The sequence below is a fragment of the Thamnophis sirtalis genome, unplaced genomic scaffold, assembly GCF_051295495.1.
Source record: "Thamnophis sirtalis isolate CommonGarterSnake01/CBP01778 unplaced genomic scaffold, rThaSir2_p1.2 scaffold_1, whole genome shotgun sequence".
In the NCBI taxonomy this organism is placed as follows: Eukaryota; Metazoa; Chordata; class Lepidosauria; order Squamata; family Natricidae; genus Thamnophis; species Thamnophis sirtalis.
In genome coordinates this window covers 176,195,982-176,222,806 of record NW_028261381.1, presented here as the reverse complement: position 1 = coordinate 176,222,806, position 26,825 = coordinate 176,195,982, and the positions used below count along the sequence as shown (strand labels likewise).

The 26,825-nt window shown below is 44.3% G+C and overlaps 1 protein-coding gene and 1 pseudogene across 1 annotated transcript; one reads left to right on the top strand and one right to left on the bottom strand.

The window, feature by feature from the left end:
• The first annotated feature begins 975 nt into the window (after window positions 1-975).
• Window positions 976-26,264, top strand: CREB3L3 (cAMP responsive element binding protein 3 like 3). Its single transcript, XM_087703381.1, has 10 exons — window positions 976-1,167; window positions 7,800-7,924; window positions 10,449-10,752; window positions 12,670-12,788; window positions 14,783-14,917; window positions 17,178-17,284; window positions 19,644-19,712; window positions 20,193-20,277; window positions 22,575-22,671; window positions 24,657-26,264. The coding sequence occupies exons 2-10, from the start codon at window positions 7,802-7,804 to the stop codon at window positions 24,992-24,994; spliced, it is 1,377 nt and encodes a 458-aa protein (XP_087559507.1). The 5' UTR covers window positions 976-1,167; window positions 7,800-7,801; the 3' UTR covers window positions 24,995-26,264.
• LOC148049885 (death-associated protein-like 1 pseudogene) lies at window positions 17,509-19,322 on the bottom strand (annotated as a pseudogene).
• Window positions 26,265-26,825: the final 561 nt, after the last annotated feature.

Below are 26,825 nucleotides of genomic sequence, written 5' to 3'. Positions count from 1 at the left end.
TTTTAGGCACAACAGTCTGTATCTTAACAGAACACACAGCTCAAGAGGTGTTAGGGGTGTCTTACCCCAACAGTATTTGTTTCCAGAGGGTAAGTAATCTGTGTACCAAGTTTGGTTGAAATTGCTCAAGTCATTCCAGAGTTATGCTGGAACATACACACACAGAAGACAAAGAACTACACGGAAGACAAACTCACATGGAACTGGGTCTAGGACAACTCGCCGTGGCCAACTCACCCTGTCGACTCGGGCTTTGTGCTTGAGGTGAGACTAGAACTCATGGACTTCTGGTTTCTAACCTGATGATTTAACCACTACACCAAACTTTTATTTAAATGGTAATATTTAAAACCAGGTCATCATCGAGCCAGTCCTGCCATCGTACAGCAGGTGCGAGACCATCAAAAGTGTTGTCTCAATGCTGGAATAGAAGATTACCCCCAAGAAATCCTCCAGCTGCTTTGATACATGAGGAATTGGGCCCATTTCATCATTTTATTTATGCATTTATTTTCTGTGCCAACCACCTCACTGGTAACAGCGACTCTGTATCATACAGATGCATTAAACGTAGAAGATGAGAGTCTGGCATAAGCCAAGCTCCCTGCGCAGTTTTATCTTTTCCCAATAAGCCTTTTTAAACTGCTGAGATCGATAGGCCAACTGTGAGTAAAATCCAGTTAATGGACTCGCTATTGTTGTTTCCTTGAGCAACGAGGGAGAGAAAATTATTTTTGAAAAGTAGGTAGAAGGTCACTGTGACAAAGCCCAGCCGAAGACTTTGGACCTCTCGGCCCCGGCGCCCACTCAAATTAGAAACGAAAGGCAGGATGGAACTGAAGTTATTTAGATAATGGTTACCCAATTTGTCCCAGTTATGATTTCCTGCCTTCTTTTATGCCTCTGCCCGCTGAGTTGACAGGCTTTCTCCCATTGGAGAGCTGGACAAAAGGGTGGGATTTAATGAGCCTGACGCTATTTTTGTATCGTTGGAGTTTAAACTTTGCCACCTTGTTGTAGGAAAAAAAAAAAGAGGTTTTGACTGGACAGACGGACTAGAGAACGGAGAAGAAAGTAACCGTCCTCAACTTCGCAGCAAGGAAGACCTTTGGGATTGGAAACCGTTGGCTAAACCGAATCAACTCTGGGGAACACTCTCGGGAGCGGGTAAGGTGGTGCAATCTCGTGTTTTTTTTTCCCCTTCCAAATTAACTCAACAGGTTGCGTTTTTTGGGAACAAGTGGAGGACAAATAAGAGGGTGGAGATCCAGGCTGTGTGCGGAGAAGAGAAATATGCACAAAGAGAGTGGTACGTGGAGATAATATATCTGTTAATCAAGAGGCAATAGAAGACCAGCCTGAGATTAAAAGAACCCCAAACTACTCAAATGTCTTCAGCTTTTGTATTACATTTTTCGAAGCTAGAAAGCTCCTCCAAATCACTGGGTATAGTTGTGTTGTATTTTGAGTGCAACCTGGAAGAATAAATGTACAGAGGCTAAGCCTTAATTGCGGGATATCTATTGCGCCAAGAATGCATTAATTGTTATTTATTAACAGAATAACAGAGTTGGAGGGGAGCTTGGAGGTCTCGGAGTGCTGGAGCAATCCACAAGTTATGAAGTTCCACTGATTAATTGTTCTCAATGTCAGGAAATTTCTCCTTAATTCCAGGTTGCTTCTCTCCTTGATTAGTTTCCACCCATTGCTTCTTGCTCTACATTCAGGTGCTTTGGAGAATAGCTTGACTCCCTCTTCTTTGTGGCAACCCCTGAGATATTGGAAGACTGCTATCATGTCTCCCCTGGTCCTTCTTTTCACTAGATTAGACTGTTAATTGAAATTAATTATAATTTAGTTTTCTGCACATAGTTTTCCTCAAATCTTTTTGTGTGTTTCTGGAGGTAGGAGATAGATACACCCTGTGGTGGGATTCAGCCAGTTGGCTCCACTTTGGGAGAACCGGTTGTTAACTTTCTGAGCAGTTTGGTGAACTGGTTGTTGGAAGAAATCATTAGGGCAGAGAACTGGTTGTTAAATTATTTGAATCCCACCACTGGGTACATCACTGTCGATACACAGATTTATTTCTTTACACAGAAATAAAACAGATGTATGATCACAAACATGATTAGGGGACTGGAGGCTAAAACATATGAATAATGGTTGCAGGAACTGGGTATGTCTAGTTTAATGAAAGGAAGGACTAAAGGTGACATGATAGCACTCTTCCAATATCTCAGGGGCTGCCACAAAGAAGAGGGAGTCAAGTTATTATACAAAACTCCTGAAGGACAAGAAGCCACGGATGGAAACTAATCAAGGAGAGAAGCAACATGGAACTAGGGAGAAATTTCCTGACAGTTAAAACGATTAATCAGTGGAACAGCTTGCCTCTAGGAGTTCTGAATGATCCAACACTGGACATTTTAAAGAAGGGATTGGACATTTGTCTGAAGTGGTATAGGGTTTCCCGCCTGTGCAGAGGGTTGGACTAGAAGATCTCCGAGGTCCCTTCCAACTCTGTTATTCTACTTGTCTTTATTCTATTTCTATTCTATTCTAAATTCTATTCTATTCTAAATTCTATTCTATTCTAAATTCTATTCTATTCTAAATTCTATTCTATTCTAAATTCTATTCTAAATTCTATTCTAAATTCTATTCTAAATTCTATTCTATTTTAAATTCTATTCTATTTTCTGTTCTGTTCTATTCTAATCTAATCTAATCTCAGCAGTTTAATTGATTGCGTACTCTATGCGCAGAGTGTGTTTCTTGATGAATCTGTCTCAGTTGTGGTTATACCCATTTTTTTTAAACAATAGCATTTAGTACAGACAGCCCACGACTTCAACCATACTGAAACCCAGGATATGTTGAGCCACCCATGAGACCAGACTCGATTTTATGACATTTTTGCAGTGGTCATTAAGTGAACACCATGATCAATAAGGAAATGTCGCAGTTGTTAAGCAAACACCATGGTCATTAAACCTGGTTTTTGTACACCAACCAAATCCCAGCGTCACTGGGCCATGGATCCCAAATTAACAATGAAAACATCGAAACATTGAGTAACAATCAACAGTAGACTGATTGAGACAATTAAAGGAAGTAGCATAATAATACTGATGAAGTGCTCATCAAAGGAATAATAATAATAATAATAATTATAAACCATCACAAGAATACCGTAACCCGTACATTCTGCATGGCTGTGGAGTGTAGCACCAGAAGAAGAGGCTAAAACCACCAGGAGAGAAATCAAGTCTAGAAATCAGGAGGGTTGACTACGACTATAGGAACTGTCAGTCACTGGAATCAACTGACATCTGAGCAAGTAGCAAGTTCTTCCACCCTGGAAGTCTTCAGACAAAGGCCGGGTGGCTCTGAGCAAGGGGCTGACATAGATAACCTCTAAGATCCCTTCCAGTTCTGGGGTTCCGGATGCTCTCCAGAACAGCTCCGTTCTAGCTTTACTTCTGGAATGGCTCTATGGCAATTCGCCAAGGCCAACTCGCCCTGGCTAATTTGTTGTTGGACAAGAGTTACACTAATATTTTTTTTTTATTTTTTTTATTTTTTATTTTTTATTTTTTTATTTTTTTTAATTTTTAATTTTATTTTTAATTTAATTTTATTTTTTTATTTTATTTTTAATTTTATTTGTTTGTTTATTTGTTTGTTTATTTTTATTTATTTAGTTGGTCGAACATGTACGAGATAACAGGTATAAACATGGACATGAACACAGGAAATGTGTACAAGTAAATGGGGATGATAGGACAGGGATGGTGGGCACGCTGGTGCGCTTATTCATGCCCCCTTACAGATCTCTTAGGAAAGGGATGAGGTCCACGCTAGACAGCTGAAGGTTTGGGTTGTAATATCAAAGAAATGGCGGAATAGAATCATTAAAGAAAGGATGCCAAAAGAGGGACAGAATGAAACGCGAATGGCAAAAATTACAATATTATTTTATTTTATTCTGCATGATTAAATTGAATTGTTAAATTGTCCGGCGGTGAGTTGGTCACGAGTTGGCTGTAGCAAGTTGTTGTTCCATTCTGTTCTGGAATGGCGCAATGGTAGTTATGTCCATTAAGATTCTCCATCATCCAGGTCACGGTTGTCCCAAAGGTGCTTCTTCCAAAGGGCAACTGGACTTTCTTGATTTTTTTTCCCTTGGAAAAAGTTTCGCTCTTCACGCAAGAAGCTTCTTCAGCTCATGCTCAGTTCAAGCAAGAAGCTTCTCGGATGAGAATTGAAACGTTTTTCAAAGGGGGGAAAAAAATACTCCAAATATGGTTTCCTTCTGGAAAAAGCCCCTTTGGGAGTATAATGGAAGGCTTGAACCGAAAGAAAGACAATTCCATGAGCCTGTAGCTTTTTCAGAAAAGCTTCACGTCTCTTTAGAGTACAGGTAATCCTTGATTTACTTTATTTTTTGGAGTATATATAAGACACACCTTTTCCCCTCAAAATAGAGGCTGAAAATCTGGGTGCGTCTTATACACTGAATATAGCATTTTTTTGCCTCCAGAAATCCCTCCCCTTTCACCAAAATGGCTGTGCAGAACCTTTAGGAGGCTTCCAGAGAGCTCCTGGGAGCTGGGGAGGGCAGAAATGAGTGAAAAATGGGCCTTTTTTTGCTCAATTCCCCCCTTCCCCACAGCCTCCAGTCTAGGAGCACTCTATAAGCCTCCTAAAGGCTATGCATGTCCTTTTTTTTTTTTTTGACAACAAACAGGCCCATTTTGTGAAAAAAGGGCCATTTTTGCCTCATTTGGGGGGGGGGGCATCCCCCAGGAGTACTCTACAAGCCTCCTTAAGGCTATTCATGCCTTTTGGGGGGGAATAAATGGGCCCATTTTCACAAAAAACGGGGCGTTTTTGGGAGGGTTGCAGAGTGCAAAACCTTTTTTTTTTTAAAAAATATGCCTCTTCAAAATCTTGGTGCATCTTATACTTCGAAAAATACGGTACAACAATTCAATTAGTGACTGTTCAACGTTACAACGGCCCTGGAAAAAAGTGACTTCTGACTGTTTTTCCACACTTACAACCATTGCAGCATCCCCATGGTCATGTGATAGAAATTCACACGCTTGAAAACGGACTCATATTTATGACGGTCGCAGTGTCTCCCGGGAGTCATGTGTGATCCCCTTTTGTGACCTCCTGACAAACAAAGTCCACGGGAAAGCCCGATGCCCTTAACAACTGTGCTACTACGTTAACAACCGCAGTGATTCACTTAACAACTTTGTCAGGAAAGGTGGTAAAATGGGGGCAAAATTCATTTAACAAATGTTTCACTTAGCAACAGAAATGTGGGCTTCAACTACGGTCGTAAGTTGAGGACTACTCGTACTTTATGAACACAGGGTAGAGCCAAAAGCCTCCCTTGGGAGAGGTAAACTGGCAGACCTTTCTGGTAGGACATCCTTCCTTGAAGATAAGCTAAGTTTCTAGTCCCCATGAGGCAAAACGGGAATTGGTCCTTGAACAAATGACATTATCTGTTTGTTTTGTTGAGATTTGTTTACATGACGGTGGAGAATACGGAGGTGGTGGTTTTTTTTTTTAATAGTATCGATTTATTTTCTTGGTTTTCTTTTTCCTTGATCATTCTTATTATTTTACTTTCATTTTGTCTAAGCTTCGTTTTTATTTCTTCTTTCTAAACTTCTTTTTCTTCTTCTTTTTATGGTTGTGAGCTGCCTAGAGTAGATAAATAAAATAAGAAGGATGTAGTCTTCTGCTTACAAAAATGCAAGTAAAAATTGGCCTTCAAGTTTTAGCTCTCTAATATTAATACCGTCCTTATAATACTCTATTCCAGGGGTGTCCAACCTTGGCAGCTTTAAGACTTGTGGACTTCAACTCCCAGAATTCCTCAGCCAGCTCAGCTGGCTGAGGAATTCTGGGAGTTGAAGTCCACAAGTCTTAAACTTGCCAAGGTTGGAGACCCCTGCTGTATTCAATAGTACCGAAGTCATATGTCTCTGAAAAATATCCAGAAGAATTTTGTTTTTGTTTTTCCTGGCACTTTTCATCAAACAAAATGAATAAATAGATGATTGTTTGTTTGTCAACAATGCTGGAGTCCCTGAATTTGTCTCTGAAAGATTTTGCAGAAGATCCTTCTGTCCGTGGAGATGATCAAGGTCAGGCTTGTCCCAATGGTGCGTTTTCTAAAGGCAACTCGACTTCGTTTTTCCTTGAAGACTTTTCGCTTCTCATCCAAGAACCTTCCGGAGAATCGACGAAGCCCGAAGAAGCTTCTTAGATGAGAAGTGAAACATCTTCTAACAAAAGTCCAGCTGCCTTTTGAAGAGAAGCACTTTTGGGACCTCCAGAGGATTCTGTAGGTTTTTTTTTTCCTGAGACCTTTTTCATTGAACGAAACAAATAAATCCCAAAGGTCCTTTTTCCTTTCTCAAGGGGCAACTGGACTTCTGACTTTGTTTTTCTTTAAAGACGTTTCACTTCTCATCCAAGAAGCTTCTTCAGCTCTGACTGGATGGTGGGGAACGGAAGGATTTATGCTGCTTGCAGACAGCTGGTCATATGCATCCTTTTAGAGGGTCGTTGAGGCCACTTGGAGGTTTCTCTGTGTCCTCAGAGTCACCTGAGTGGTGCAAATGGGTGTGGAGCCATTGGAATTGCTGAAAGGACAGTGGAGATAGATGATGTTGTATCTCTCCCCCTCTGTTGAGAGAAGGCTGTTCAATTTTAATGTAGATAGCCTCTTTAACCCCTCTTTCAAACCAAGACTCCTCTCTGTCCAAAATGTGTGTGTTTTATAGGCTACAAATCATCTTTTCCATAACTTGAGTTGCAACAGATTGGTCATCGTGACTATTAGCCATAGCAATCGCACTTAGACTTTCCAGCCCTCTCCAAGCAGTTTACAGACTCAGCCTCTTGCTCCCAACAACCTGGGTCCTACTTTTACCCACCTCAGAAGGATGGAAGACTCTAGAAAGAGTGCAGAGAAGAGCAACAAAGAGGATTAGGGGACTGGAGGCTGAAACATATGAAGAACAGTTGCAGGAACTGGGTATGCCTAGTCTAATGAAAAGAAGGACTAAGAGAGACATGATAACAGTCTTCCGATATCTCAGGGGTTGCCACAAAGAAGAGGGAGTCAAACTATTCTCAAAAGCACCTGAGGGCAGAACAAGAAGCAATGGGTGGAAACTAATCAAGGAGAGAAGCAATTTAGAATTAAGGAGAAATTTCCTGACAGTTAGAAGAATTAACCAGTGGAACAGAAGTTGCCTTCAGAAGTTGTGAATGCCCCAACACTGGAAGTCTTTAAGAAGATGTTGGATAGCCATTTGTCTGAAACGGTGTAGGGTTTCCTGCCTAGGGGTTGGACTAGAAGACCTCCAAGGCCTCTCCCAACTCTGCTATTGTATTGTATTGAGTCAATCTTGAGCCTGGTGAGATTTGAACTGTAAAATTGCAGGCAGAAGTAGCCTGCAGTACTGCACTCTAACCACTGCGCCACCATGGCTCTTGGCCGCCGCTACTTGTAATTTAACAGTAATCTGGTTGGAGTCATGAGGGAAATAAGTCACAATTGCTCCTTTCGCATAACCTGCAAACCTTATCATGGCATTAGGTGACACCTCGGTTGATGCATCGGTTTGGTTGGCTGGTCTGGTTTCCATTCACAGGTTCAACTAACTCCAAGGTTTAACTACCTTGTTTGTTGAGTCCATCCAACTTCGCCTAAGAAGCAGCCGCTCCCTGACCCTCTAACTCGTCTTCTCTCTCTCTTGCAGTCATGGCCTGCCCCAATCTTGATTGCGTGGAGTTGCTGGACCTCCTCTTCGACGGGCAGGATGGAGTCCTTCGCAATGTGGAGCTGGGGTCCTCAGAGGCCCCTTGGATGGCACAGGAAGGCAGGGTGAGTAGATAGCACTGGGCTGAGGAAAAGGGGGAGGGCAGCAGCTGAGCAAGACGTAGGAGAATAGGGTTAACTGCTCCATTCTGGCCAAATGTATTGAATATATCCTATGCTCCGAGGAAAACTTGATAGCCCGACCCTTGAAGGTTAACATCACAAACAAGAGGAATGTAGAGAGGAGAGGAGAGAGAAGTGTAGGATAGAACAGGACAGGATGGAACAGACCAGAACGTAACAGAACAGAACAGAACAGAATAGAATACTGCTCCATTCTGGCCAAATGTATTGAATATATCTTATGCTCGGCGGAAAACTTGATAGCCCGACCCTTGAAGGTTAACATCACAAACAAGAGGAATGTATAGAAGAGAGGAGAGGAGAGAGAAGTGTAGGATAGGACAGGACAGGATGGAACAAACCATTACGTAACAGAACAGAACAGAATAGAATACTGCTCCATTCTGGCCAAATGTATTGAATATATCTTATGCTCGGAGGAAAACTTGATAGCCCGACCCTTGAAGGTTAACATCACAAACAAGAGGAATGTATAGAAGAGAGGAGAGGAGAGAGAAGTGTAGGATAGGACAGGACAGGATGGAACAAACCATTACGTAACAGAACAGAACAGAATAGAATACTGCTCCATTCTGGCCAAATGTATTGAATATATCCTATGCTCGGAGGAAAACTTGATAGCCCGACCCTTGAAGGTTAATATCACAAACAAGAGGAATGTATAGAAGAGAGGAGAGGAGAGAGAAGTGTAGGATAGAGTGGAACAGGACAGAATGTAACGGAACAGAACAGAATAGGACAGGTTAGAACAGGATAGAGTAAGTTAAGGTAGGGTAGAACAGGGTAGAACAGAATAAAGCAGAACAGAACAGAATAAAACAGGATAGAATGGGACAGAACAGAACAGAACAGGGTAGGGCAGAATGGAACAGAACAGAGCAGAACTTTACCAGAAGAAGCACATTTACAGCCCTTGAAAGGAGAAACACTGAAACACATCTTGGAGAAGAAATACAGAAAATCGCAACAAACATAAATTAAGCCCAGAAAAGTGTTAGAAAGAAACTCAAGGCTGCCCCACCTTGATTCTCATTAGTGTAAGAGGAAGACACCGTCAAGCTTTCAAAATTCTGCTATTGTTGCCTAACTCAATTGAGTTTCGGTATCCCTCTGTCAGCGCCCTTGACTAAAGCAGTTGGTCAGTTCCCAACTGAAAATGATCTACTCCTTATTATTTTGTAAGCCTTAAAAGTAACAGAACAGCAGTGGGGAAGAAGAGGGATACCAGTAAAGGAGAATATTTGTAGCTCAGGGTTGAAATGAGAGGTCATTGGGGTTCTCTGAGCATTGTGGTTTTCTTGAAGACATTTCATTTCCCAAACTAAGTAAAGCACTCATGATGTTAAGTACTGAAACATCTGCAAGAAAACTGTTTGAATTAATTGTTGGAATGTATTTCTATGCAACAACTACAGTAGGATTCAGCCAGTAGATGGCAGTATTTACAAGTTTGGATCTATATACATGTTCTTTGGTTCTGAGTAGAGTTTCCAATTTCAGTTATATAAGGTAGTTGAGCAGGAAAGTACATGGTGACTATACCTTTTCTCTGCTCTGGGTGGTGTTATATATAAACAGGATTTCTGACAAAAACCACCAATATCAGAGAGCACCAAGGACCCTTCAGAGGGATACCAGTTTAATTCTGGTCTTAAATTTTACTAGGTATTGTCCTCTTTGCAATTACCGTATATACTCAAGTATAAGCCAAGTTTTTCAGCCCACTTTTTGGGCTGAAAAAAGCCGCCTCGGCTTATACTCGAGTCAGTGAAAAATTTGCCCGAAATGGAGGAGAAAAAGGGGCGGGGCCATGCCGCTGGGTGACGCTCGTGAATGGCCCGGCGCCCCTGTGAGTTTCCCCTCCCTCTGTGTCAGTTTGCCGCGCAGCGCGCACCGCACCATCTCCCCTCCTCACGTTCTAATGTAATGCAGGGCTGTCTTACGATTCCCCTTCCTCCCCCTCCTGCCGCTCTGCAACGATGTCCCACCTCCTCCTTGTTATGGCAAGCAGCCACATAGCGATGTCCCACCTCCTCTGGTACAGTGATCCAATGATAGGAATCACTGTGCCGTGTATCATAGGAGGCGAGACATCGCTCCTGCGGCTGCACGGGACATCATTACCGGTAGCTGCTGCATTTCCCACCCTAGGCTTATACTCGAGTCAATAACTTTTCCAGTTTTTTGTGGTAAAATTAGGTGCCTCGGCTTATATTCGGGTCGGCCTATACTCGAGTATATACGGTAAGACAGAAAACTGAGAAAATCCCGTTTCAGCACTTACATTGCCTGGTTAAAACGTCCGGAATGATAATAATGGTTTATGTACGAATCCAAGAAGAAATTAGTTTTGAGTTTGCTCTGTGGAAACTTTTATTTCCTTTGTAGGAAGGTTGATTTCTGGGGTTGTTTTTTTTCACGGAGAACCTCTCCATTGTGTTGGTAGGGTTTGCTGAACCCCGGAGAGAACGACGACTTCATCAACTCCATCTTAGGAGCGGCAAACACCGTCCTAGATTCTCCGAGCTGGTCTCCCGCTGCCAGTGACAGCGGCATATCTGAGGATCCAAACTCCGATCAGCTGGACAGCCCTCCACATTACCTTCCAACCGGAAGCCCGGAGACCTACTCTGATGGAAGTTCAGCTAGTGACCTGGCCTATGCGCCATGCCAGGAGTCCTGCCAAGCCTTACCTGTCCTAAAAGGACCAGCCACTGAGATGAGAGAGATGGACGTCTCCATAGACTTCAGTGAGTCCCGGTTTTTCTTTCCTTGAATGTAAAACCAGGTGAGCCACCATCTCTGGGGCCCTTGAGAGACGTCACTATGGAGATTCTCCATCATCCAGGTCATGGTTGTCCCAAAGGTGCTTTTTTCAAGAGGCAACTGGAGTTTCCGGTTTGTTTTCGAAGACTTTTCGCTTCTCCTCCAAGAAGCTTCTCCAGCTCTGACTGGATGGTGAGGAATGGAAGGATTTATGCTCCTTGCAGACAGCTGGTCATTTGCATCCTTTTTAGAGAGTCCTTGAGGCCACTTGGAGGTTCGTCTGTGTCCTCAAGATCACCTGAGTGGTGCAAATGAGTGTGGAACCTTCTTGGAACCGCTGAAAGGACCGTTATGGACTGGACATAGATGTTGTATCCCTTGCCTTCTGTTGAGGGTTCTTCAAATGGCCTCAACGGCTCTATGGATTTATACTCCTTGCAGACAGCTGGTCATTTGCATCCTTTTTAGAGGGTCCATGAGGCCACTTGGAGGTTCGTCTGTGTCCTCAGGGTCACCAGGGTAGTGCAAATAGGTGTGGAGCCTTCTTGGAACTGCTAAAAGGACTGTGTTGGAAACTGGAGTTAAATGATGTCGTATTCCTCCCCCTCTGTTCAGTATCCTCCATCCAAGTGGCCTCAATGGCTCTCTAAAAAGGATGCAAATGACCAGCTGTCTGCAAGGAGTATAAATCCTTCTGTCCCCCACCATCCAGTCAGAGCTGAAGAAGCTTCTCGGAGGGGAAGCGAAACGTCTTCAAAGAAAAACCAGAAAGTCCAGTTGCCTCTTGGAAAAAGCACCTTTGGACAGAAGGGCTCTCGCACTGTGTCCATCCATGGAGAACCTTAAGTATCTGGTCATTAGTGTGAATAATAGTTTTCATCGGCCTCACTCAATCATTTGTCCAGAATGGTATAGGACGGTGATGGCGAACCTTTTCGGCTCTCGCGGGAATGTCGCATGCGTGCGCGCTCTCATCAGGGCTGCGCTCAGGAAAAGCCGAACTTCCAGGTTCTGGCGTGCATGCGCACACAATGATTAGCTGGCCAGCACACATGCGCACTGGGTGTTGGCACTGTGGTGGATGCGAAGGTCAGCTGAAAGGGGTTGGACCAGAAGACCTTCAAAATCCCTTCCAGCTCTATTATAGCAATAGCAGTTAGACTTATATACCGCTTCATAGGGCTTTCAGCCCTCTCTAAGCGGTTTACAGAGTCAGCATATCGCCCCCAACAACAATCTGGGACCTCATTTCACCCACCTCGGAAGGATGGAAGGCTGAGTCAACCTTGAGCCGGTGGGATTTGAACCGTTGAACTGCAGATAGCAGTCAGCTGAAGTGGCTTGCAGTACTGCACTCTAACCACTGCGCCACCTCGGCTATTATTCTGGTAAACAGATGGAAATGAGAATCACAGCTTGAAATACATAGAGAGTAGTATGCTATCATTACATATGATATATTTAGACAGATTATGGGTTGTTGCCCCCAAAGAAGCAATCTGTATAAATTGGCTTCCACGGCATACCGGTAGTCCTCAACGGATGACGCCTCCGGAGCCCCAGCTTTATGTTGTTAAGCGAGACAGTTGTATAGTGAAAGTTTGCCCCGTTTGACGACTTTTCTAGGTACATTTGTTAAGTGAATCGCTGCGGTTCTTACATTAGTAACACAGTTGTTACCACACCGGACTTATCAAACAACAATCACAAGAATTCAGATTAGCTAGTAACCAGAACGACCTGGCTGACCTCCGAGGAGTGGCTCTCGGTCAGATAAGATAACCATGTCCTGGAAGAACAAATCTTATCTATTCCAAAGCAATTTCCATGTACACTGAAAAGCTGGATTTTTTTTTTCCTTGTTCCCTAATCAGCAGGTTCTCTCTTTCGTTTCTTTGCAGATATGTGGGCTGCTGGTTTTTATCCCGAGGAGAGGCAAGTAGCAGATGCCACCCATCAAAACCCACCTTCCTGCACCCTCACCATTAAGGATCTCCTCCTTTCAAACAACTCTGAAATGGCAAGTATTTCAGTCGTAATAATAACCGTGATGGGGATATAGGATAGCAGAGTTGGAAACAATAATGGAAAGCATTCAAACGAGAAAGAAATTAGGAGGAGAGAGAGAGAGAGATAGGAGAGAGGGAGATACAGAAAGGGAGAGAGACAGAGAGAGGAGAGAGAAAGACAGAGACGGCGAGAGGAGAGACAGAGAGACAGAGAGTGGGGGGAGAGAGAGAGAGAGAGGAGAAAGGGGGGGAGAGAGAGAGATAGGAGAGAGGGAGAGATAGGAGAGAGAGAGAGAGGAGAGAGAAAGACAGAGAGACGGAGAGAGGAGAAAGACAGAGAGACAGAGGAGAGAGAAAGAGAGAGACATAGAGGAGACAGAAAGACAGGAGAGAGAAAGAGAGAGACGGAGAGAGGAGAGAGAAAGACAGAGAGACAGAGAGAGGAGAAAGACAGAGAGAGACAGAGAGGAGAGAGAAAGACAGAGAGAGAGAGAGAGGGAGAGAGAGAGGAGAAGGACATTGAGAGACAGAGACAGAGAGGAGAGAGAAAGAGGAGAGAGCACACACAAAACACACATTCATTAATTATCTAAAAACCTTCCCTGTGCCAGAATAACCCCAAACCCCAAACATTATTTAATAATCTATTCAGGAAACCCTACACCACTTCAGACAAATGGTTATCCAACCTCTTCTTCAAAGCTTCCCGTGTTGGAGCATTCACAACTTCTGGAGGCAAGTTGTGAATATCTAGAAACCGAGTTGATTTTCTTTTACAGTTATTTCTAAGCACACTTGTAAATGCTTTCAACCGAATTCATCCGACTCAGGGAAAAAAAAGTAAAGAAAAGAGCAACGAATATGATTAGAGGGCTGGAGGCTAAAACATAGGAAGAATTGGTGGTTCCTAGCTCAATAGCTGTAACTGTGAGAGGGATCTTGAAGTGGACAATCACTGAGCCAGCCGTGTGCGGCAGCTGCAACACAGTTCTAGGCTGCATCAACAGAGGGAGAGAATCAAGATTACGTGAAGTCTTAATACCACTTTATAAGGCCTTGGTAAGGCCACGCTTGGAATATTTGCATCCAGTTTTGGTCACCACGATGTAGAAAAGAAGTGGAGACTCCGGAAAGAGTGCAGAGAAGAGCAACAAAGATGATTAGGAGACTGGAGACTCAAACATATGAGGAACGGTTGCAGGAACTGGGTATGTCTAGTTTGATGAGAAGAAGGACCAGGGGAGACATGATAGCAGCCTTCCAATATCTCAGGGGTTGCCACAAAGAAGAGGGAGTCAAGCTATTCTCCAAGGCACCTGAGGGCAGAACAAGAAGCAACGGGTGGAAACTAATCAAGGAGAGAAGCAACTTAGAACGGAGGAGGAATTTCCTGACAGTTAGAACAATTAATCAGTGGAACAGAAGTTGCCTCCAGAAGTTGTGAATGCTCCAACACTGGAAGTCTTTAAGAAGATGTTGGACAACCATTTGTCTTAAATGGTGAAGGGCTGTGATGGTGAACTTATGGCACGGGTGCCAGCAGTGGCACACAGAGCCCTTTCTGTGGGCACGCACACCATTGCCAGCTGCTCTTCTGGTTTCTGGCACACCAGTGAGTTTTTGTGGGCACTGGAGTGCTGGGAAATTGCCTCAAAATGGCCCAAAAAAGGGCCAAAACCAGCGAAAAAAGGGGCTGAAAATGGGGCAAAAAACAGCCTGAAAACCACCCCCAAAATGGCTGGAAGAACAGCCCAAACAGCCCAAAAACAGGCATGCGTGGACCGGTCTTCAGGTTTTTGGCGCTTCACAGGCGCACGCATGCAGACGCATTCCATTTGCCATCAATGGTCCAGGGTTTCCTGCTTGACCAGGGGGTTGGACTAGAAGACCTCCAAAGCCCCTTCCAACTCTGTTTTATTCCATGTTCTATGATGGGGATACCTAGAAACCCCGTTTATTTTATTTTTTCGGATGGCTACTTCATTCTTCCCTTGTGACCTTCTAGCACCAGCAGGCTATCCACTGCTCGGGGATGAGACAAGGCCCGGGCACCTGCCAGGAGCTGGTGCTGACCGAGGATGAGAAAAAATTGCTGACGAAGGAAGGGGTGATGCTTCCCACCCAGCTGCCTCTCACCAAGGTAAAGCGACGTCTCGGCCGGCCGTGCTTTTTCTCAAATAAAAACCGTGGAGAGCAGAGATTGCAACCACAATTCAGGCCAACGTTTGCATCGCTGAGCAAGACCATTGCTCAGCGAGTTTTGTCCCGTTGTACGATGTTTTTTGCCGCAGCTATTAAGGGGACCGTGCAGTCGTTAAGGGAAGGATGCCATCGTTAAGCAGATCTTATTAGTCTTCTCATTGTTCCTATCACCCATCTCCTCCCACTTATGACTGCAGGACTGTTAACTTTGTGGCTTGTATCCTTACGATTTATATGGATATGGATTTTTTTCCTGATTGCTTATTTGTACCCCGTGACTATCATTAAGTGCTGTATGATTCTTGACGAATGTATCTTGTCTTTTTATGTACAGTGAAAGCATCTGCACCAAAGACAAATTCCTTGTGTGTCCAATTACACTTGGCCAATAAAGAATTCTATTCTATTCTATTATTATATTATATTCTTCTACCCTACTCTATTATTCTATTCTATTCTTCTACTCTATTCTTCTACTCTATTCTTCTCTACTCTATTCTACTCTAATCTACTCTTTTACTCTACACTACTCTACGCTTCTATTCTACTCTATTATTCTATTCTACTCTACTCTTCTATTCTACTCTTATTATTCTAGTCTATTCTACTCTACTCTACTTTATTATTCTATTATATTCTTCTACTCTGTTCTATTCTACTGTATTCTATTCTATTCTTATCTACTCTACACTACTCTACTCTTCTATTCTATTATTATATTATATTATTCTACTCTATACTACTCTTCTATTCTATTTTATTCTATTCTATTCCATTCTATTCCATTCCATTACATTCTGTAATTCTGTAATTCTGTAATTCTATTCCATTCCATTCTGTAATTCTATTCTATTCCATTCCATTCCATTCCATTCCATTCTGTAATTCTATTCCATTCCATTCCATTCCATTCTGTAATTCTATTCTATTCTATTCTATTCCATTCCATTCTGTAATTCCATTCCATTCCATTCCATTCCGTAATTCTATTCTATTCTATTCCATTCCATTCCATTCTGAAATTCTATTCTATTCTATTCTATTCCATTCCATTCTGTAATTCTATTCCATTCCATTCCATTCCATTCTGTAATTCTATTCTATTCTATTCTATTCCATTCCATTCTGTAATTCCATTCCATTCCATTCCATTCCATTCTGTAATTCTATTCTATTCTATTCCATTCCATTCCATTCTGAAATTCTATTCTATTCTATTCTATCTGGCTCCCCCCATCGACTTTGCTTGGGGGAAGCCAGCTGAGAAGGTTACAGATGGTGAGCAAATGACCCCAGGATAGTGTAGCTGTCAGAAGTCCATGCCAAGTGGCCAAATTTAGATCTTGTGACCATGGGGATGCTGCAATGGTCATAAGTGTGAAATCTGGTCATAAGTCACTTTTTTCCAGTGCCGTTATAACTTCAAATGATCTGGAAAAGCAGGGATCGCGAACTAGTACGGGTAGTCCTCGACTTATGACCATGCTGGTCATATTTCTGTTGCTAAGTAAGAGTTGTTCAATGAGCTCTGCCACATTTTTACGACCTTTCTCGCCATGGTTGTTAAGGGAATCCCTGCAGCTGTTAAGTCACTAACATGGTTGTTAAGTGCCTCTAGGCTCCTCTTTGACTTTGCTTGTCGAAAGGGGATAAAATGTCCTTTGGACACTGCGATGGTCATAATTACGAGTCTGTTGCCAATCATGGGGATGCTACAAAGGTCGTAAGTGTGAAAAGCGATCATTAGTCGTATTTTTCAGTGCTGTTGTAGCTTTAAATGGCTACTAGCAATAGCAGTAGCAATAGCAGTTAGACTTATATACCGCTTCATAGGGCTTTCAGCCCTCTCTAAGCGGTTTACAGAGTCAGCATATCACCCCCACAGTCTGGGTCCTCATTTCACCCACCTCGGAAGGATGGAAGGCTGAGTCAACCTTGAGCCGGTGAGATTAGAACCGCTGAACTGCAGATAACAGTCAGCTGAAGTGGCCTGCAGTACTGCACCCTAACCACTGCGCCACCTCGGCTCTAAATGAACTGGGGTAAGTCGAGGGCTCTCTGTAGAAGGAGAAATTCAAGGACTTAGGTCACTGCGCATTGTTTCACACGCGGACCAAAAACTCTTCGAATTTGATGTATGTATTTGATGTGGTTAAAAAGAAAACAAATAGCTCAGGTGGCTCTCTTTGCATCGGCAGTATGAGGAACGCGTCCTCAAGAAGATCCGCCGAAAGATCCGGAACAAGCAGTCAGCTCAGGAAAGTCGCAAGAAACGGAAGGAATACATCGATGGTTTAGAAAGCCGGTAGGTTGTTTTTCCCCTTCCTCGTTTTGAGCTGGATCTGATCATCAGCAAACCAGGTTAGAACATGGACGAAGGTGAGGGTTAGGGCAGTGGTGAAATCTAATCCCCCCCCCCCCGGTTCCGTAGGCGTGGCTTGGTGGTGGTGGTGGTCATGTGACTGGGTGGGCGTGGCCAACTATTTTCCCCCACTTTCTGCTATTTCTTTAGCTTTTTTTTACACAGTTTTTATTGTGAAAAGAAAAAAAAATGCCTGAGTGATTTGGTCTATTTACTGCTTGCCTAGTTAACTGGTGTCTTTGTTAAGTGCAAGTCTGTCAAATATATGAATATTTTATTCTACATGTTTAACATTTCTGTGGCTGCTGAATAATGCACATTCGTTTGGGCAATACAATTTTTTCCACAGTAGGTCGCGGCTTCTCATATGCTCCTTGTGCTGCGGTGGCTGGAAATGTATGCCTCAATTTCTGAAAGGTGTCTGTCAGTAAGATATTTATGCTCTGTACTTTTATGACTGGAGCAGAGCTGGCCTTCTCTTTTCCATGGAATTTAGAACTTTTTTCATCTGATGTATTTTCTAGCTTCTTAGAAACTCATGCCTCCAGCTTTAACTGCGGGAAGGCGCCCCCCTTTCACCGGGAAAGGCGACGGTGACAACTTTAGCTTTTTGAAGCATTTTTTTCCCCTGACGGTTCGCCTAAAGAGTCAGGGGAAAAACACTTTGAAAAGCTTTTTAAAAAAAGCTTCTGAGGATCGCGCAGCTCACAGCTGAGCCACATGATACTTGGAAGCTTTTTTTTTTTTTTAACAGAACCAAGGACAATTGTCCCTACCGATTCAACCGAACCGGACCAAACCGGGAGGATTTCACCCCTGGGTTAGGGTTAACTAACACACAGATTTGAACACACAGATTTTGTAAAAAAAAAAAAAAACCATTGGTGAGATTTTTAGGCACCATCGTGATCCATCCTCTTGTGAGTGGTACAGTGGCCTAGAGGTGGCGCTCCCCACCTGACAGTCAGAAGGCTGTGAGTTCGATCCTAGGTAGAGGCAAACATTTCTCTCTCTGGACACATTGAAAATATATCTGCTGAAAAAACAACAACTCTGCATTGGCGACAGGAAAGGCATCTGGCCAGGAAACACTGAGCTCCATTTAGTTGCCCAGACTCCACCCAGCGAGGGATTACGGGATCATTAAAAGAGGATCATGATCATGGGTGAAATGCTACCAGTTCAGACCAGTTTGCCCCAAACCGGTAGTAAAAAATGCTACCAGTTCAGGCAAACTAGTATTTCCGATGATGAGCTGGGCGAAGATTAGCTGTGATGCGTGATTTATATTAGCCAGAATCATCGGATTTTCTGTTTTCTAGCTAATCTAAACCTCCCTCCTGCTCGCTGTTCTACTTACCTTTGCAGACTCGGAAGACTTCAAAATGTTCTTTTTTTTAACGCCACGCAGGTGCACGTCAGGCGCGCAGGCACTCACTCAGTAGCAGACTCACCGAACCGGTAGCAGACCTCAGAGGATTACACCGCTGTCATAAACCATTCTCTTGATTGTAAACTTCCAGTATTTGAGGGGCTGCCCCAAAGAGGAGGGGGTGTGTGTCAATTTATTTTTCAAAGTACCAGACGGCAAACAAGAAACGATGGATGGAAATCAATCAACCTGGAATTAAGTGAGAACGATTACTGTATTTTTCGCAGTATAAGCATCTTTTTCCTCCAAAAAAAAAGAGGTGAAAATCTGGGTGCATCTTATACACTGAATACAGCATTTTTGGCCTATCAAAACCCCGCTCCCTTTGCAAAAATGGACCTGAAGAGGGTTTGGGAGGCTTGCAAAGTGCTCCTAGGGGCTGGGGAGGGCAAAAACGAGCAAAAAAATTGGCTTGCTCAGCCCCCAGGAGCACTCTACCAGCCTCCCAAAGCCTCTGCATGCCCCCCCCCCTTTTTTGGAAAAAAGTTAGGCGTGCAGAGGGTTTTTGGGAGGCATGCCGAGTGCAAAAATTTACCTCTTCAAAATCATGGTGCCTCTTATATTCCGATGCGTCTTATAGTCCGAAAAATACGGTAATCAGTAGAACAGCCACTAGAAGTCACTGGAGGTTTTCAAGAAGAGACTGGACATCCCCTCGTCTGAAATGGTAGAGGGTCTTCTGCGTGAGCAGGGAGCTGGAGTAGAAGACCTCCAAAGTCCCTTCCAGCCCTATTCTGCTTGATTGATCAATCGATCAGTTCCCCCTTTCTACGAATTACTTCAGGCCGGAAAACTTTAAAAGGTGAATAAACCACCTGGGAATAAACCATTCCCTCCCCGTTTCACCTCTGTTGGCGTTTTCCTTTTCAGGATGTCGGCTTGCACAGCTCATAATCAGGAGCTTCAGCGGAAAGTGGTTCATCTGGAGAAGCAGAACTCGTAAGTTGTCCACCGCATCGGGCGTTTTGGCCATGCGGCCATTTGGTGATGTTTTTCCCATGGCGAGTTGCCTGTGGCGAGTTGTCCTAGGCCAGGGGTTCCCAACAGAGGGGCAATGTGATTTTTTTAACGGGGGGGGGGGGCAATTTGAACCTTGCTTAAATCAGGTTAACGGCCTTTTAGGCTTCCTCTGCGTGAGTGGAGTTCACACATCAGGATTTTAGAGGTGCTCAGGTGGGGCGTGGCCCAAAAAAGATTGGGAATCCCTGTCCTAGACCCATAACGATGATCTCTTCCACAGCAGCCTTGTTTCTTTCCTGGCCATTCCCCCGTGCCCCAATACACACCCGTGTGCGTGGCATTCACTGAATCAATAGAAGAAATTCTGCCCTTGTTAAATCTCCTGAATTCACTCTCTGCCCCTCAAAAACCTGACTCTAACCTGGAGCCTCCTCCTCCTCCTCCTCCTCTCTTCCCCAGGTCTCTTCTGCAGCAGCTAAAGAAGCTCCAGTCCATCGTGATGAATTCCAGCGGCAAAGCTGCACAAACCAGCACCTGCGTGGCGGTATGTCAGGGCTCGCCTACATACGTGCGCGCGCAGATACAGGGAGTCCTTAAGTTATGACTACAATTGACCCTCCAATGTCTGTCGCTAAGCAAGACCCTCCAATGTCTGTCGCTAAGCAAGACGAGTCGCTTGAGTTTCGCCCCCGCCCCCCACTTGACGAGGTGTACTTGCCACCGTCGTTAAGGGCGTCACTGCAGTCCTCAATTTAGTCACACGGTTGTAAAGTGAATCTGGCATCTCTGTGGATTTTGCCCATCGGGAGGTTGCCAAAAGCAGAACGCTTCAACGGTCATAAATACGAGTCAGTTGCCAAGCGTCTGAATTTTGACCATCACGTGATCGTGGAGATGTTGCAGTGGTCGTAAGTGTGAAAAGTGGTCGTAAGTCACTTTTTTTCAGGGCTGTTGTAATTTTGAACAGTCACTAAAAGGAATTGTTGTAAGTCAAGGACTACCGTAATTGGAATACTGGTGCCTAGCCATTATTTCTCTCTTTTCATGCACTTTAGCATGAGAGAGACTGCTATGGCTTCTAAAATAGTGGGTTTTTTTTTTTAAAAAAATAATTTTTTATTTTATTTTTAATTTTCAAAACAAACACAACACGACCTTCTTTACATGCTGTAGAAAGTGTATCAGTTGGTTACTGTTAGGGGTATCTCCGTTGGGAGACAGAAAGTAGCGCAGCCGAATGTACAGAGAGAGAGAAGGAAAGTTTCTAGTAGAAGAAACACACGAATAGCGTCCCAGACACTGCCAGTAAAAACAAGTAGCTTTACTACTACTACTAGCTTCACAAGCAGTGATAGTAGATATTCGTCCAAACACAATTCAAAGAACAAACAATTGCTTCCAGTCGCAGTTCACGTTCCAGTCATCAAGCGAGCAAGTAGTTATCAAGCATAGGATAAGCAGAGAGAGAGAGCTTTCCTGACTCCCTCTTATTACAAAGTTAATTACAGCTGATTAAGTACATTCACCCATTTAAAGCAACATCGACCATTTGTTATTATATGTGAATCTATATTGCCTACCCAACACTAGGAGTATACTCCCAACAGTTACAAAAAGACTTTCGTGCATTTCTTCCGCAATCAACAAACATAATTCATATTAACTCAAGTATTTTAATCCAGAATATTTATACATGTTACCATCATCATACCTCCATTTTCATTTGACTATAACTGTTTAAACAAAAAGGAGGATTATAAAATTTGGTTATTAAATATTATGGATGTTTAGCTAGAATAGGACATAAGGATTCAGTGTTAATGGAGGATTTTAGAAATAGTAAATGAAAAGCCAGTATGTGGTTATGTATTAAATCTTGGTATGTTTTATGGTAAAATAGTGGGTTTTTTTAAAGTTGGCACTTTTGATATATGTGGATTTTTCTACAGCCATTTTTGGACCATCCCACAATAATTGACAACATTTTTGTTGGTTTCCAGTGTTAACTTCTGGTTTTTGGCACAAAAACCAAAAAAAAAAAGCCCATTGGGGAAAATAGATTTAAATAGACATTCCCAATTCCGGCAACCATTCTTCGTATGTTTTAGTCTCCAGTGCCCTAAAGGAAGATTAACAGAACACAGATAATCCTCAACATACAACTACAATTTAACCCAAAAATTTATGTTGTTAAGTGAGAAATTTGTTGTCAATTTGCTCCACTTTGCAACTTTTCTCACCATGTTTGTTAAGTAAAAACCGGCAGTTCTTAAATGAGCAACATGATTATTAAGTGAATCTGGTTCTACCCCTTGAGTCTGCTTGTCAAATGGTCGCAAAAGGGGATCATGTGACCCGGGACAGTGACCATCATAAATGTGAGTCAATTGTCAAGCATCTGAACATGAATCACGTGTCCACGGGGATAATGCAACGGTTGTTAAGTGTGAAAAACGGTCATCCCTTTTTTCAATTGTAACTTTGGTCACTAAATGAACTGTTGTAAAGTTGAGGACTATCTGTAATAAGTTGGAGTTGGAGGCTTCTCTCCTGCGCTTGCGTATAGGAGCTGTCAGCAGTTTCAGCAGGCTTGGGGCTGACTCGCGATCGCTGGCAAAAGGGGCTTTTTCCGGGTCACCAGAGACTTTGCGGGTGTCTCTGGGACCACAGGATCTCCCCCTAACTTTCACCGTCTCTTCAGGACGGTTTAGGTCCGGATTGGACCATCCAGGCGATCCGAATTCGACAGCTATCCGGAGAAGCCGGAAAAGTCACCGTATCACTGTGACGTGAAGCTCCACCCCTCCCTCTTCACCAGCATCTTTTTAATGTCCTCCTCAGGTCTTACTTCTCTCCTTCGTCCTGATCATCTTCCCGTCCATTGGCCCTTTCACCCGCAACAAAGCCGAGACCGCAGGCGACTTCGTACCTGTGCGAGGTGAGTAAGGGGGCTGTGTAAGTGGGTGGGCACCTGGGCAGAGAGGAGGCACAGAATCTCTCTCAGCCTCAAATCATTGGCATCATAGGCAAAAAGTTGATAATTAACCTTGTTGAAGAGCCCAACGTCTGTAGAGAATCTCCATCATCCAGGTCATGGTTGTCCCCAAGGTGCTTTTTCAGGAGACAGCTGGACTTTCCCGTTTTTTTTTTTTTCCCTTTTTGAAAACGTTTCGCTTCTCCTCCATGAAGCTTCTTCAGCTCTGCCTGGATGGAGGGGGAGGATTTATATTCCTTGCAGACAGCTGGTCATTTGCATCCTTCTAGAGGGTTCTTGAGGCCACTTGGAGGTTTATCTGTGTTCTCAGGGTCACCTGAGTGGTGCTAATAGTTCCTGCAATCTGCAATTTTTTTCAACTGGAAATCCATTCCTTCTCCCACACGATCCCAAGGGTGTCCATCCCAAATTGCATAGCTAAAAGTCCGTAGAGATTCTCAGTCATCCAGGTCCTGGTTGTCCCGGAGGTGCTTTTTTCGGGAGGCAACTGGGCTTTCTTATTTTTTTCTTTTTGAAGACGTTTTGCTTCTCATCCAAGAAGCTTCTTCAGCTCTGACTGGATGGTGGGGAATGAACTTTTAGCTATGCAAGCCGAAGGCAACTTCTTTTCCATGGGTGGATTGTTCTCACTGTCAGAAAATAGCTCCTTAATTTCAGATTGAATCTCTCCTTGATCAATTTCCATCCCTTGTTTCTTGTGTGGCCTTCGGGTACCTTGGAAAACAGGTTGACCCCCCCCTCCTCTCTGTGGCAGCCCCCTCAAATATTGGAAGACTCCTGTCATGTCTCCCCTGGTCCTTCTCTTCACTAGACTAGCTGTGCCCAGTTCCTGAAACCGTTCTTATTCTCCCTAATCATCTTGGTTGCTCTTCTCTGCACTCATAATAGCAATAGCATTTAGACGTACATCACTCCATAGTGCTTTAATAGAATAACAAAATAGCAGAGTTGGAAGGGACCTTGGAGGTCTTCTAGTCCAACCCCCATTCCAGATAAATGGCTATCCAATCTCTTCTTGAAAAACCTCCACAACTTCTGGAGGCAAGCTGTTCCACTGGTTAATTGTTCTCACTGTTAGATAGTTTCTCCTTACTTTCAGGTTGAATCTCTCCTTGTTCAGTTTCCATGTCTGGCCTTCAGGGGCTTTGGAGAATAGCTTGACCCCTTCCTCTCTGTAGCAGCCCCTCAAATATTGGAAGACTGCTATCCTGTCTCCCCTGGTCCTTCTCTTCCCTAGACTAGCCATGCCCAGTTCCTGCAACCGTTCATCGTATGTTTGAGCCTCCAGTCCCCTCCTCATCCTGGTTGCGGATCAGTAGGTGTTGGAAGAAATGCCCCTCTGGGTTCAGTTCCAAGTGGGGGAAAAGACATTGGATTCATGGAAGTTGCTTGGCAAAAAGGTTTTATTGATGATGGACAGGACCACATGGTTTGAGGTCCTGGGCGAAAAAGGGAAGAGATGTTGAGAGTAGCTGAGTTTTATACTCTCTCTGGGCTTTTGAATTTGAGCTTGTATTCTGATTGGACGCCCATTGGGGCCATGCAGGGGCAACTCTGTAGGCTGTCCTGAGTCCCAGGCTTGGTTGAGCCTTGCTGGGTGATGTATTCTTCCCAGGTGCCCTGTGGTGAGATGGGTAGAAGGCTTTGGGCAATTCCTACTATGGCTCTGCCCTGAAGGAGTTAGATCTTTGTTTTGTAGAGTAGAACTGGCTCAGGCCTTAATGGCCCATTGACAAAGGGGCAGGGGGCTGAGTTTCTGCCTCTCTTCCTTTTAGGAGGAAATATTCTGACCTTTTAATATTTCCTAAAATATCTCATTTTCCGAGGAGAGGGGTGGGTGCTGACTTCCTACATAGGAAAGGCAGAAGATACCTTAAGACTCGGTCCTTTGCAAGTTGTCCGATCCTCTGTATCTCCTTCCCTCCCAGTTTTTTCTAGGTCCCTCAACAACGATGCGTCATCTAGAATTGCCCATGCCCTGGGCAAGGAGGCCGAGCAGAGCGCCAAGGAGAACGTCTGGAAGGAGCCAGCTCATCAGGCCCACGATGCCCCCAGCACCTTGATCAGAGACCTCTTGGGGCTCCTGAAGCAGGGAGAGGCCCTGCCGGACAACCACACCGAGATCTTCGCAGAAGGCGGCAGCCCTGCCCCTTTGGAAGGACTCAGTCCCGAGGTTCCCTATCCGGGCGCGAATTTGACCTCGGTGGCCTGGACTGAATCGGAGCAGCCTGGAAATGGGGCCTTGGAACAGACGGAGGAGCTGTGACCTTCCATCCGGCTGCTTCCTCTCCCCTCACCGGGCCGGTGGGGACTCAACCAGGAAGGGGAACGGGGAGGCTGTGTGTATGTGTGTGTGCAGCCGGTTTGCGTCTCTCCTACTCAGGAGGACGGGAACAATGTTTGCAGAGTGAGAGAGCAAGGGGGCTGAATCAGTGGTGGGATTCAAATTTTTTTTACTCCCGGTTCTGTAGCCGTGGCTTGGTGGGCATGGTGTGGCAGGGGAAGGGTACTGCAAAATCCCCACTCCAGGGGAAGGACACTGTAAAATCTCCATTTCCACCCCACTCCAGGGGGAAGGTTACTGCAAAATCCCCATTCCCTCCCCACCCCACCAACCTTTTGTTCCAGGGCAACAAAAGAAGATCAGCTGGGCGTGGCCAGCCTATTTGTCTGAACCACTCAAAATTTCCGCTACCGGTTCTCCAGAACCTGTCAGAAATGGCTAAATACCACCTCTGAGCTGAATCCTCTCGGGGTATTTAGGGACCCTTTGAAAAAGAGAAGCCGAGCCCTGGCTCCCCTCTTCCATGTTTAAATCTGGGGGGGGGGAGGGAATTATCCAGGATGGGGTGAGAGTCTCTAGAGAAATGAAGTTGTGAATCCTTCAGGGTTATTGCAAAGTATGTCACACCCGACCTCCCTCGTAAAACTAAGGGCTTTCAGTATTTGTTTTTTTAATTACAGGGAAGATGGAGTTTGAAAATTGATTTTTTTTTGTATCCCCTCCTTGCCCCTCCCCCGAGCTTTTTGGCTCCTTGAGATTTCTGTTCCATCTGGTTTGCAGTGAGGATGAGTGAAAAAAATGTTCTTTTTCTGTAAAGGGGAGGGAAGCTGAAATGTACGTATATGGATGCCCCTAACAGCTTTGCACCATCCAAAGTACAGGTAGTCCTCGAGTTACGACCGCAATGGACTCCCCAGAATTTCTACAGCCGAATTTGAAACATTTAAGTGTGTTTGCTCCGTTTTACGATTTTTCTTGCTACCGTTGCTAAGAGAACCACTGCACTACTTAAGTTAGTAACATGGCGATGAAGTGTGTTTGGCTTCCCCCATTGGCTTGGCTTGTCCAAAGGTCGCAAAAGGGGAATCACGTGACCCCCCAGGACACCGCAACCGTCATAAATACAAGTCCGTTGCCAAGCATCGGAATGTAAATCATGGGATGCTGCAACCGTCATAAGTGTGAAAAAGTGAACTTTTTTTCCAGTGCCGTGGCAACTTTGGACAGTCATTAAATGAACTGTTATAAGTAAGTTGCGGACTACCTGTGTAATCTTTCCAGCGAGGGGTTGAGAGTCCAGAAAAGGGAGTAAAGGTTCATCTCAAATCATTGCTATCTTTGTTTGGGGGGGAAAAAAATCGGGGATATAAAATGTAATCTGCCTCTACAAGAAACCGAGAACGAATGCAGAAAGAGAAAAGGGGCGTGTGTGGGAGTTATTTCTTCTCTCCCGTTCAGGCGGCTTCGGCTGCGTCTTGCACGGGCGATTACGTAAGGAAGCGGCCGGCCTTCATGCAAACTCAAAACAGCTTTGGGAAGCATCTGTTCGGATTATTTTCTTCGCGTTGCCCACGGTTTGGCCCCCACGGTTTGGCTGCTTTCCCTTCTAAGCGTGGCACGGGTTTTCCCCCCCCCCCAACACGTGACGGCTTCCAAGGATGAAATCCAAGTACCGAAGCCAGCTCAGACGTTTCGCTTCTCTCAGATGTCCTCCTAGTTCGAACTTCCTGGTTTCTTTTCTGGGAGAGCAGCATCGGAACTATTGGGGTAGAGCGAATGGCCTTGCGGGGGAGAAGCAGGGAATAAAACGCTG

Excerpts from the sequence above, each read along its gene's own strand:
- CREB3L3 (XM_087703381.1), top strand. The coding sequence starts at position 7,802 with ATGGCCTGCCCCAATCTTGATTGCGTGGAGTTGCTGGACCTCCTCTTC. Across the intron at positions 12,789-14,782 it reads TTTCAAACAACTCTGAAATG|CACCAGCAGGCTATCCACTG; the intron begins GCAAGTATTTCA and ends GTGACCTTCTAG. Across the intron at positions 19,713-20,192 it reads CATCTGGAGAAGCAGAACTC|GTCTCTTCTGCAGCAGCTAA; the intron begins GTAAGTTGTCCA and ends TCTCTTCCCCAG.